Source organism: Erpetoichthys calabaricus, chromosome 1, assembly GCF_900747795.2.
Source record: "Erpetoichthys calabaricus chromosome 1, fErpCal1.3, whole genome shotgun sequence".
Lineage (NCBI taxonomy): Eukaryota > Metazoa > Chordata > Cladistia > Polypteriformes > Polypteridae > Erpetoichthys > Erpetoichthys calabaricus.
The window spans coordinates 117,527,645-117,540,380 of record NC_041394.2 but is presented as its reverse complement, the minus strand read 5'-3'; the positions used below and the strand labels follow the sequence as shown (position 1 = coordinate 117,540,380).

The 12,736-nt window shown below is 40.3% G+C and overlaps 1 protein-coding gene across 1 annotated transcript; it reads left to right on the top strand.

Annotated features, from left to right (window-relative positions):
- Positions 1 to 10,242: 10,242 nt before the first annotated feature.
- Positions 10,243 to 11,544, top strand: LOC114648950 (uncharacterized protein F54H12.2-like). Its single transcript, XM_028798345.2, has one exon. The coding sequence runs from the start codon at positions 10,243 to 10,245 to the stop codon at positions 11,542 to 11,544; it is 1,302 nt and encodes a 433-aa protein (XP_028654178.2).
- Positions 11,545 to 12,736: the final 1,192 nt, after the last annotated feature.

Genomic DNA, 12,736 nt, shown 5'->3' with positions numbered 1-12,736 from the left:
TTTTTTTTTTTACTACCCTAAAGTAGACTGTTTAACATCATACCCTTGGTTAATTGCTATTTCCACTATTGCATTAGGATCTACTATGTTTAACCTAGACCACTTTTTAAAATCATTCCCAGGGTTCATTATTTTATTATCTTAATATCATAAAATTGCTGAAGGATATATTTTAAGCTTAAAGACTGTTAATAATTATATTTTGGGCAGATAGTATTTAGACTTTAGCTGCAATAGGTATCTCTACTTTGTTTTAATTCTCAAACGCTGCTGCGGGGGGTGGGGGGTGGGGCTTGTTTTGTTTTGGACGTGCTGTGTCTCTTCGTATGTCAGAGGACTGGAACATTGCGAAGTGGGATCTAGCCTCATGCGGAGAGGCAAAATGGGGGGGGGGGGGGGGGTGGGGGGATAAAGGGGGGAGAGAAGGAGAGCAGGCTATATCAAATCTATTCTTCTAATCCTTATAACTATAAATATCAATGTAACAATAGGCTATATGGCAATAACTTGTGGGGAAATTTGAAATTAAGATTAAAACTGCCTCACTATCACTTAAGACTATAAAATGACATTAAAAACTCAGAATCAATGTCTCCATGATGGGACAGTTTGTGAGCTGGAATGTTAAAGGCCTAAATCACGAATTAAAGAGAAAGAAAGTATGCTCTCCCCTAACAGGCTTAAACGCTAAAATAGTATTTTTACAGGAGACCCACTTACTAAGCAAGGATCAGTCCTGACTACAAAAAGACTGGACTGGCCAAATGTTCCACTCTAGCTTTACAAAGAAAACTAGAGGTGTGGGAATTCTCATACACAGAACAGTCCCATTTGTAGCATCAGATGTAGTATCGGACCCTGAAGGGAGATATGTGATGGTCATGGGCAACTTATTTAACAGTAAAATAATTCTGATAAATGTTTATGCACCCAATGTCGATGATAAGGAATTCATGCAAAATGTATTTGCATCCATTCCCAATGTGAACACTCATAAAATTATAATGGCTGGGGACTTTAATTGTATTTTAAATCCACTCTTAGATAGGACTCCCGCCACAGGGGGATGACATCTAACACTGCAAAGATAATTACACAGTTTGTAACTGACCACAACTTATCAGACCCCTAGAGGTTTCTTAACCCAAACTCAAGAACATATTCGTTCTACTCACCAGTGCATCATAGCTACTCAAGAATTGATTATTTTTTTATAGATAATAATTTCTTGCCTATGATTAAATCGTGCAAATATGACACAATTGTTATCTCCGACCATGCCCCTCTAGTCTTGGAGCTAAAATCATTAAGCCCCATCATTAAGGATGGAGAAAGTGCTGCCTTCGGTAATATCACAGGATCAAACTGGATTTATTAAAGGCCGACACTTATCTTCCAATCTCCGATGCCTGTTTAATGTAATATATTCACCAGCAAAGTCAAACACCCCAGAGATATTATTATCACTAGATGCAGAAAAAGCATTTGATATGATTGAATGGAACTACCTTTTCACTGCATTGGAGAAATTTAGGTTTGGCCCAAATATGTGTGCATGGATCAAACTACTGTATACCAATCCAGAAGCTTCAGTTTGTATTAACAACATTTGTTCAGACTACTTTAAGCTAGAACGTGGCACCAGACAAGGATGCCCCTTGTCACCACTGATGTTTGCAATCGCCATTGAACCACTGGCGGTCCACTGTCGAAATTCTTATCAGATAAAGGGGATTATCAGAGAATGACTGGAACAGAAAATTTCTCTATATGCAGATGATATGGTTTTATATATATCAGACCCAGAAAACACTGTGCCTGCAGTTTTAACAGCACTTACAGAATTTCAGAAGATATCCGGTCTCAGAATTAATCTGAATAAAAGTACAGTAATCCCTCCTCGATCGTGGGGGTTGCGTTCCAGAACCCCCCGTGAAAGGAGAAAATCCGCGAAGTAGAAACCATATGTTTATATGGTTATTTTTATATTGTCATGCTTGGGTCACAGATTTGCACAGAAACACAGGAGGTTGTAGAGAGAGACAGGAACTTTATTCAAACACTGCAAACAAACATTTGTCTCTTTTTCAAAAGTTTAAACGTGCTCCATGAGAGAATGTCAGAGAAAGAGAGAGAAAACAAACAATCAAAAATCAATAGGACTGTTTGGGCTTTTAAGTATGCGAAGCACAGCCGGACAAAGCAGCTGCAAGGAAGGGAGCAATGTGAAGGTAGTCTTTCAGCATTTTTTAGAGGAGCGTCCATATCCTCTAGGTCAGTGTGCGAACAGCCCCCCTGCTCACACCCCCTCCGTCAGGAGCAGAGAATGTCAGAGAGAGAGAGAGAGAGAGAGAGAGAGAAAAGCAAACAATCAAAAATCAATACATGCCGTTCAAGCTTTTAAGTATGCGAAGCACCGTGCGGGAAGCATGTCGCTTGACAAAGCAGCTGCAAGGAAGCCCAGCAAGGAAGTGAGCGATGTGAAGGTAATCTTTCAGTGTTTTTTGAGGAGCGGCCGTATCCTCTAGGGGTGCGAACAGCCCCCGTGCTCACAATATATTTGAGGAGTTTTATTTAATACGTAATACGCGCTCTGGTTGGGTAGCTTCTCAGTCATCTGCCAATAGCGTCCCTTGTATGAAATCAACTGGGCAAACCAACTGAGGAAGCATGTACCAGAAATTAAAAGACCCCTTGTCCACTGAAACCCACAAACCAGTGAAAAATCTGGGATATATATTTAAATATGCTTACATATAAAATCCACAATAGAGTGAAGCCGCAAAAGGTGAAGCGCGATATAGTGAGGGATTACTGTATACTCTTTCCAGTGAACTCACAAGCATATAATATTAGATTGGACACCCTACCTTTTACCATAGCAGATAAATTTAAATACCTAGGGGTAAATATCACAAGTAAACATAAAGCTTTTTATCAACAAAATTTTGCCGTCTGTATGGAAAAAATTAAGCAAGACTTGCATAGATGGTCAACCCTTCATCTCACTCTAGCCGTAAGAATTAACACTGTTAAGATGAATATCCTTCCTAAACTTCTTTTTTTATTTCAAAACATTCCAATATATATCCATAAATCATTTTTTAAGCAATTAGATTCAACTATAACCTCATTTATTTGGAACACAAAACACTCACGTATCCGAAGAGCGACCCTACAAAGACCTCAGGCAGAAGTTGTCATGGCTCTACCTAATTTTCAGTTTTATTACTGGGCAGCAAACATACAAGCCATAAAAACCTGGACACAAATAAATGAACATACACAGGCTTGGTCCGTAATAGAAGTAAAACCTGTAGTACTTCTTTATACTCCCTGCTCTGCGCTCCAATAAATGCAAGTTATCGCAAATATACTAATAACCCAATTGTACTTTACTCACTCAGAATATGGAACCAATTTAGAAAGCAATTTAAGATGGAAAATCTTTTATCTGTGGCACCCCTACAGGAGAATCACCTCTTTCAACCCTTGCAAACATATCCAGTTTTTAATACCTGGAAAAGATGTGGGATTAAATTGCTCAGAGATCTTTATATAGACAATATCTTTGCATCCTTTGAACAATTACATTTCAAATTCAACCTCCCAGCTACACATTTCTTTCACTATCTTCAAATTAGAAACTTTGTTAAACAGAAACTGCCCGATTTTCCTCATCTCGTACCCTCCACCATGCTGGAAAAAATACTGCTCAATTTCGAGGAATTAGACACCATTTCTGCATTATATAAAATTTTGCTAGAGTCCCTTCCTTTCAAAGATCCAAGAGGACAATGGGAAAAAGATCTCTTACTTAATATATCTGAAAAGGAGTGGAAGGTAGCATTGCAGAGAATTCACTCGAGCTCCATATGCGCAAAGCATAGAATTATTCAACTAAAAATGATATATCGAGCTCATCTGTCTCGCTTAAAATTGTCCAAAATGTTTCCAGGGCAAGACCCAACCTGCGAACGCTGCAACCAAGCTCCTTGACTCACTGGGTCACATGTTTTGGGCATGAACCAAATTAACATCATTTTGGACCAAAATGTTTAAGTGCCTTTCAGACAGCCTTGGTATCACAATCCCTCCTAACCCATTAATAGCTGTGTTTGGTGTTCTTCCAGGTGGACTTGAAGTGGAGAAGGACAAGCAAACTGTGATTGCATTCACTACACTTTTGGCACGCAGACTTATTTTGTTAAATTGGAAGAATCCTAACTCTCCTCTGATAAGTCAGTGGGAAACTGATGTTTTATATTATTTGAAATTGGAAAAAATCAAATTCTCTGTTAAAGGATCTGTACAGAATTTTTTCAAAACCTGGCAGGATCTAATCAATAATATTTTAGAATAAGAAGAAACAATTATTTCTCCATTTCTTTTCCTTCTCCATTTATTTATTTATATATATACCCTAGGTTCTTGTCTATAAGCCGGACTCATGTATAAGCCAGAGACCAAAAATCATACGAATTTTTAAAATAAAATTGTATCATAGATAAGCCGGACTCATGGATAAGCCGAACGTACTATAACCTATAACTAATAGAAGGGAGGGAGGTCAGTGGTCTCACTCGCACCCATTTAATTTCTTTAAGGGGGGAGAGAGTGTGAGATATTGGCGTCTCTCTCACTCCCCGCATGGCGCGGTTGGAGCGGCCGGAGTGCGTTCTTTCTGCTCTGGGTGTCGCCGAGTCAACACGCGCGCGTAGCGGTCATTTAAATTGTGATTTTATATGTAAGCATATTTAAATATATATCGCGGATTTTTTGCTGGTTCGCAGATTTCTGCGGACAATGGGTCTTTTAATTTCTGGTACATGCTTCCTCAGTTGGTTTGCCCAGTTGATTTCATACAAGGGACGCTATTAGCAGATGGCTGAGAAGCTAGATTGCTTACTTTTCTCTCACTCTTGCGCTGACTATCTGTGATCCTGACGTATGGGGATTGAGTAGGGGGGCTGTTCACACACCTAGACGATACGGACGCTCGTCTAAAAATGCTGAAAGATTATCTTCACGTTGCTATCTTTTGTAAAGCTGATTCCTGAAAAGACATGCTGCACAGTGCTTCGCATACTTAAAAGCTCGAAGGGCACGTATTGATTTTTGACTGAAAAACAAACTCTGTCTCTCTCTATCTCTCTCTCTCTCTCTCTTCCTGCTCCTGACGGAGGGGGTGTGAGCTGCCGCCTTCAACAGCTTTGTGCCGCGGTGCTTTGCATACCTAAAAGCCAAACAGCACCACTGATTTGTTTGCTAGAGATTGTTTTCTCTATCTATGTGACATTCTGTGCTCCTGACACACACACCTTTGAAGAGGAAGATATGTTTGCACTCTTTTAATTGTGAGACAGAACTGTCATCTCTGTCTTGTCATGGAGCACAGTTTAAACTTTTGAAAAAGAGACAAATGTTTGTTTGCAGTGTTTGAATAACGTTCCTGTCTCTCTACAACCTCCTGTGTTTCTGTGCAAATCTGTGACCCAAGCATGACACTATAAAAATAACCATATAAACATATGGTTTCTACTTCGCGGATTTTCTTATTTCGCGGGTGGCTCTGGAACGCAACCCCCGCGATGGAGGAGGGATTACTGTATAAGCTGGACTTATGTATAAGCCGTTATTCTATTTTTTCATTTTCACAACTTTTTTCCTTAGATAAGCCGCGACTTGTAGACAAGAACTTAGGGTATATTTTTTTTCTTGTTTATTTTTGCCCTATTAAAAAGCCCTTAAGCAATTCTCCTTTGGCCATGCTCTCCTTCTCAAGGGTGGGATTTGATTTGTCTTCAATCCTTTTTTGTATAAATTGATCTATTTGTATGGAATGATTACAATAAAATTAACAAATAAAAAAAAAAAAGATCTTAGAAATAGGCTGGTGGCCAACTCTACATAAAGATGTCTGGAATCATGTCAAAACATGTGTTACATGCCAAGAATATAAACCAGACTCTCAGAAACCTTCAGGGCTAATGCAAACTAAACTGGAAATAGAAGGAGAAATGGTAGGTCTTGATTTTATGTGTCCCTTCTCTAGGAGCAAAAAGGTAACGCTTTCATGTTGGTCATGATTGACTATTATACCAGATGAGTAGAGATTTTCGTCTTACAGGACAGCAACACACCCTGACTATGTAAAATACTGTGAGAAGTATACTTTTCTCGATGGGGTGTACCAAAATATCTTCTTTCAGATCGTGGGCCTCAATTTACCAGTGATCTCTTGAAACCTCTGTCATGACTGTGGAATAACTCAGAAACTTACTACTAGCTACCATCCATAGACTAACATGACAAAAAGAGTTAACCGCTCCCTGAAAACAATGATAGCCTCTTATGTACATGAAAACCATCAAGATTGGGATCAGTGATTGTTTGCTATTGTGGACACTAAAGGGCATTATTGCTCCTGAAACCCGACAACCAAACACTTTTTCCTTCCTTCACAGTGCTCTCCACCACTGCAGCCACAAATAAATGCACAATACACAATTATTCTTTCTTTCCTCTTCTTTATTTTCTCCTCTACACCTCCCAACAAGCATAATCCACTTTCCACCTGACTCTGGCTCGCCTCTGTGAGGTCTGTCCAGTCCTTTTATATTGGCCCAGTACTTCTGGGCTTCCGCTCATGTGACCTGCCATCATTACCGGGTTGGGCAAAAACCTTGTCTCCTGTATATTCACAGCACCCCCTGGTGGCACCCACGGCACCCAACAGGGCTGAGATACAGAACTTAATCTCCCAGGATGCCCTGTGGGAATCCGGGGCACCACTGTAAAGCAGGGGAGCTGCCTTCTTGCATCTTGGGGAAGGTAGTGCCCTAAAAAAGCTGCCTTTCCCCATCCTTCCATATCCGGGATGTCCTGGCCGGGTTGAGCTGCCGGCTGTCTCTTACACTATCAATACCACAAAACAAGAAATAACTGAGGAAGCCATCAGTTACATAGTGTCCAGAAGCTGTGTAGTAGTCCTGAAGGAATATCTTGAATGTCACAACAAGGTCGGAACACTTATGTGCACTGGGCTCTGTACCAACAATTGCATGTTCTGATGGTAGACAAATGGTACAAACATATACCAGGCACACTCATTGACACTGGAGTCTGCATCATCATGTGGGAGAAGACTGCTCCCACAGACTGTATTATTACCGCCAACAATTGAATTGTCTGAATTTTAACATCAGCAAAACCAAGGAAGTGGTTATTGACTTTCACCGCACCAAACAGTCTCTATGTCCAGTCACTATTCAAGGAGTGGATGTAAAGGTGCCCACTTCTACAAGTACTTGGGGGTCCACATTATGACAGGTTGGACTAGACTCAGAACACAGAGGAACTATATAAGAAAGGGCAGAGCAAGCTGTTTTTCCTTAGGAAACTGTGTTCCTTTAATGTGGGAAGTGACATCCTTCACATTTTCTATAACTTTCATAATAATTTTATGATGACCAGTGCAAGTAGTAAAGGAGCATCACTTTTATACATCATACCTTTTTGACAGGTGTTTGTCCCGCCCCCCTTGGCATTTCCGGTACCCACCGTATGCCACCTGGGTTAATTTGGGTGTTTCCCTGCGCGCTGATCTCTGCCTGTTGTCGGGTGCGCTGTTTGACCGGCATCAGCCCTTTTGTCAGTCGTGCGTATGGAAAATGGTCGGCGGCTGTTAGCCTTGATCCTAAAAACTGGGTCTGTTCATCTTTGTGATCCGAACCGGTCCTTCGGGGCCGCTGTAAGGCGTCAAAAGGTAAGTCAGTGATTTTGGGGCGGAGCAGGCATCCTGCTCGTGGCTGCGCACAGTGCCGGGGTGTGTACAGAGAGTACAGAGAGCTTGAGTGAGCCTGCTCTTATCTGCTTACAGCGCCCGGGTGTGTACAGAGAGTACAGAGAGCTTGAGTGACAGACCCCCTGCAAGAGGATGGAAAGGAAAACTTTAGAGAGGCACTATTACACACCCAAGGAGCCTGGCAGTTTCGGTGGTATTAACAGCTTCTTGAGAAATGTATCAAGTCGTCGGAAAAATGTTAAGCGAAAAAATGTGCTGGAATGGATGAGTGGGCAATACACTTACAGCGTGCACAAACCAGGACGGCTGAGGTTCAAGAGAAACAGAACCATTGTTTCAACGGTCGATGACCAGTGGCAAGCCAATTTGGTAGAGATGTCTTATTACTCAAGATTCAATGATGGATATAAATTTATCCTCACGTGTATCGATGTGCTGTCAAAATATGCTTGGGCTGTGCCATTAAAGGCCAAGACAGGGAAAGAAGTTTCTCGGGGTTTTAGTTTGATCTTTAGACAGGGTCGAGTTCCTAACAAGCTACAGACAGATCAAGGCAAAGAATTTCATAACACATTGGTCCAAAAACTACTCAAACAGAACAATATTGTACATTTTGTCACGAACAGCGATGTAAAGGCCAGCATAGTAGAACGGTTCAATAGAACCTTAAAGTCCAAAATGTGGAAATATTTTACATATGCCAATACTTTTCGGTATATAGATGTCCTGTCAGACTTTCTGCAGAGTTATAACCACAGTTTTCACACCACGATTAAAACAAGCCCTGTAGATGTGACTCCAGAAAATGCTCTGAGTGTTTGGAAAACAGTCTATGGCAGGTCAGGGCAAAGAAAATCTACACCGTGCACTTTGAAAATAGGGGATCATGTCCGTGTTTCAAAATTAAAAGGTGTATTCGAAAAAGGCTATGAACAGTCGTTTACAGATGAAATATTTATTATCATGGACTGTTTAAAACAGATCAAACCTGTCTACAAACTAAAAGATTATGCAGGTGATGAAATTCAAGGGACGTTTTATGCAGAAGAGTTACAAAAAATAAATCCCGATGCTAACCAGTCGTGGGTGTGGTAGAAACAAGCATGTATTGGTAGAATGGCTTGGCTGGGACAAGAAATTTAACAGTTGGGTCAAGGCTTCAGAAGTGAAAGACATAAGGAGTTGAGAAAGCAAGAAAAAAAAAAAAATGTCTACATTCAGAAATGGCTTTTATGTGACCCTGCCGAGTAATTCATCGGCCAGGACTTTTCCCAACAACACGATAGCATCATTCACCGTTCAGCTAGCCAAGACAATAGAACTGTCCAGAGACTGGGAAGTGGCATTGGTGGAACTGACATACCCAAAAACGTTCAATTCCATCACTCAACCAACACAATTTACGCTAATGAATGAGGAAACAAGATCAACAAAATGGACATACACTTTAAACAAAGGCTATTTCAGGAATATTGAAGCATTGTTGTCGGAAATGAATCATGTCATTGATACCAACCCGTCATCACCTAAGGCAATACTTAAATACAATCCTGCCAGTAGAACCGTTCACCTGATTAGTGATAAAAGCATTTTGCTCCAAGTGTCCGGGGAGCTGTCTTACATTCTCGGGTTTGATCATGATAAGCCGTCTCACAAGTCACCCAACTCGGCAGATATCACAGGTGGTTTTTCCACCATGTTCGTGTATACAGATATTATCGAACCACAACTTGTTGGAGATACGCATGCGCCATTACTGAGATGTGTAAACATAAAAGGTGAAGACGGTGCAAATGTCACCATATTTTTTGAAAAGCCACACTACCTACCACTCGCCGTGCAAAGCTTCAATACTATAAGGATTGAAATTAAGACGGACCAGAATAAACCAGTTCCGTTCCAGTATGGTAAAGTAATAATCAAGTTGCATTTTCGTCCAGCAAGATCTATCAATTTTTAAACATGCTTGTAACAAAAAACTATGGAGATCCACGCACCTACGCATCTTATTACAAGATACAAGCTGGCAATGGTCTACCAGGGTTTCATGGTCTCCCTGTCCAGTACGGTGGTGGTATTGGTGGTATTTTTAAAGCTCTCTTCAGAAAAGCAGTGCCTCTGTTTAGGCGAGGGCTAGAAATTGCTAAACCTCATGTCAAGTCAGCAGCGAAAAGCATTGCTAATGATGTCATGAGTCACGTGGCAGGTGCTGTAATGAATAAAGTTGCAACACCCCAACAAGAAGGTTCTGGTATGATTGTTATAAAGAGAGGTGTTAAAAGAAAAAGACACACACCCCATCTAGCACTGCTCGGGCCACCTGCACGGCCCAGGAAGAGAGCAAAGAGGAAAAAAGCTCGACACTCTGCTAAAAAAAGAAAGTCAACCAAGAGAAGATCCAGAACTAAGCAAAATTCTAGTGATATATTCTAAACATGGCTTTTGTACACTGTGCATCAGATGAATGTGCAAAATCGGAACTGGACATATTTCAGCTGTCACCAACACAAACCAGCATTGAAAAAAGCTACTATGCCGAAGTGCCGCCTCTCACAGCATTGTCAGAAAATTCCCCACTTGAGTTTTCCATTGCCGGAAATGATCAATACCTGGACCTCAACAACACACTCCTCTACTTAAGCTGTAAAATACATAAAAATGATGGAACAATTCTGGCCGCCAATTCACGTGTTGCCCTTGTAAACTACCCGATTGCTTCTTTGTTCAGTCAGGTGGACATCACCATCGGGGACAGATTGATCAGCCAGAGCAATAACTGTTACCCATATCGAGCGTTTATCGAAACCGTACTAAATTACGGAGACGAGACCCTGAAAACACAATTTTCAGCTGGACTGTTCTATAAAGACACACCTGGTCACCACGAAGCCACTGCACTGGATGGCACAAATTTGGGGTTCAATAAAAGGGCTGCTTACACGTCCAGAAGCCACAGGGTTGATTTATTGGGTCACATCCATGCAGATCTCTTCTTTCAAGAGAAATTATTAATTAATGGGGTTGATGTAAAACTAAAGTTGGTGCGAAATAAGGATGACTTTTGTCTGATGAGCAATGGTGATGAATTTAAGGTCAGCATATTATCAGCATCATTATTTGTGAAAAGAGTTCAAGTCAACCCGGCAGTCAGACTGGGTCATGCTGAGGCCTTGATGACCAGCAACGCAAAATACCCAATCGACCGGGTTCAAATGAAAGTGTTCAGCATACCTACTGGGAGTCGTGTCTGCAACCAGGAAAACCTGTTTCTGGGACAGCTGCCCAAATTGGTTGTTTTGGGATTTGTTGACAATGCAGCTTTCAGTGGCAACTTTACACACAACCCCTTTAATTTTAAACATAACAACATCAACTTCATGGCTCTTTACCTGGATGGAGAGCAGATACCCAGCAAGCCTCTGCAGCCTGATTTTGCTAATGGACACTGTGTCAGAGAATATTTTCAACTGGTGGAGACCGCTGACAAGAGGATGAAAGATAAGGCCCTGTTAGTTGATCGTGAAGAGTTTGCTAAAGGCTATTCACTTTTTGCATTCAACCTAAGCCCTGATATGGAATCAACAGGACACTATTCACTCATCAAAACAGGCAACCTCAGGGCCGAAATAAGATTTGCTCAACCGCTGCAAGATACAGTGAATATGATTGTGTATGCAGTTTTTGACAACATCATTGAAATTAATATGCGTCGGCAAGTTATTTACGACTACAGTTAAGCCGTAGACATGTTCAGACATGCAGCCTCTGGACACTGTGCAGCTCAGGACCGCCCTTACATCTGGGCCGCTGACACGCATCCATTTTCTGGATGTATTCCCTTCAGATCAACTGCCCATGGAGAAGTTGGTTGCCAGACCTCTGTTTATGATCGTAAACACAGATCCCCATGATAAACCCGGAAAGCACTGGATTGCCATTTACCTTGCAAATCATGGAAAAGCTGAATTTTTTGACTCGTATGGAATCCCCCCAGATTCTGAAATATTTCCCAAAGTTATTATGAAATTTTTGAAGATTAATGCTAACTGCATCACTTATAACAGTATTCAGTTACAGGAGTTTTTCTCAACCAGTTGTGGTCACCACTGTGTTTTTTATCTGAATCAAAAAAGCAAAGGACTTACCATGAACCAAATATTGGACTTGTACCCAGGAGATGTTCGTCTAAATGACCAGATGATTGTTAGATATTTTCATCAAATAAAAAAGGGACAAACTGAAAATATGAAACTGGATATGTTTACCCAGAAATCAGAAATAAGTCAGTCGTGTGTTTGCTTTTGCTGAATATTATATGCAAAATATTATATGCAGAAAAAAAAAAAAAGATGTTGCAACTATCTGTATCCCCTTATTTGAAAATAAATAAATAAATGAGATATTAACCAACATAAAACGTGTCTGTGGTCATTATAGTGAATAATCCAATAATCAGACAGATAAAAAAAAAAAGGGTCTGTTTGTATATTTTATTTATTTTTAAATGTTCACATGGTAATAACACACAGTGTAAAAGCATTTTTCACACAGTTAACAGAATCATGATACAATCAAACAAACAAAATCATCTAAATGAAAATAATAGTGATAATACACACTAATAAACTGTATATAATATATGCAGCTTACTTATTTTTCAAAGCCTTAACTCAGGGTGTAAAAGTATTTTCACAGCTTCATGATACAATCAAACAAACAAAATGATCTAAAATGATAATAACAATAATAGCAATAGTACATACTAATAAACAGCCATATTAAAACACTATTTTTCTACATTTATTTTTAAAACACTTTTATTCATACTGTGAACCATGTGTGTTTTTTTAATAGTTGACTTTTTCTAAAGACTGGGCGTTTTCTGATCTGTCTAACCAGCCTGGGTGTTTCAGCTACAGAGGCCGAGGC

Bases quoted from the DNA above. Each gene is read 5' to 3' on its own strand.
- LOC114648950 (XM_028798345.2), top strand. From the start codon at position 10,243: ATGGCTTTTGTACACTGTGCATCAGATGAATGTGCAAAATCGGAACTG.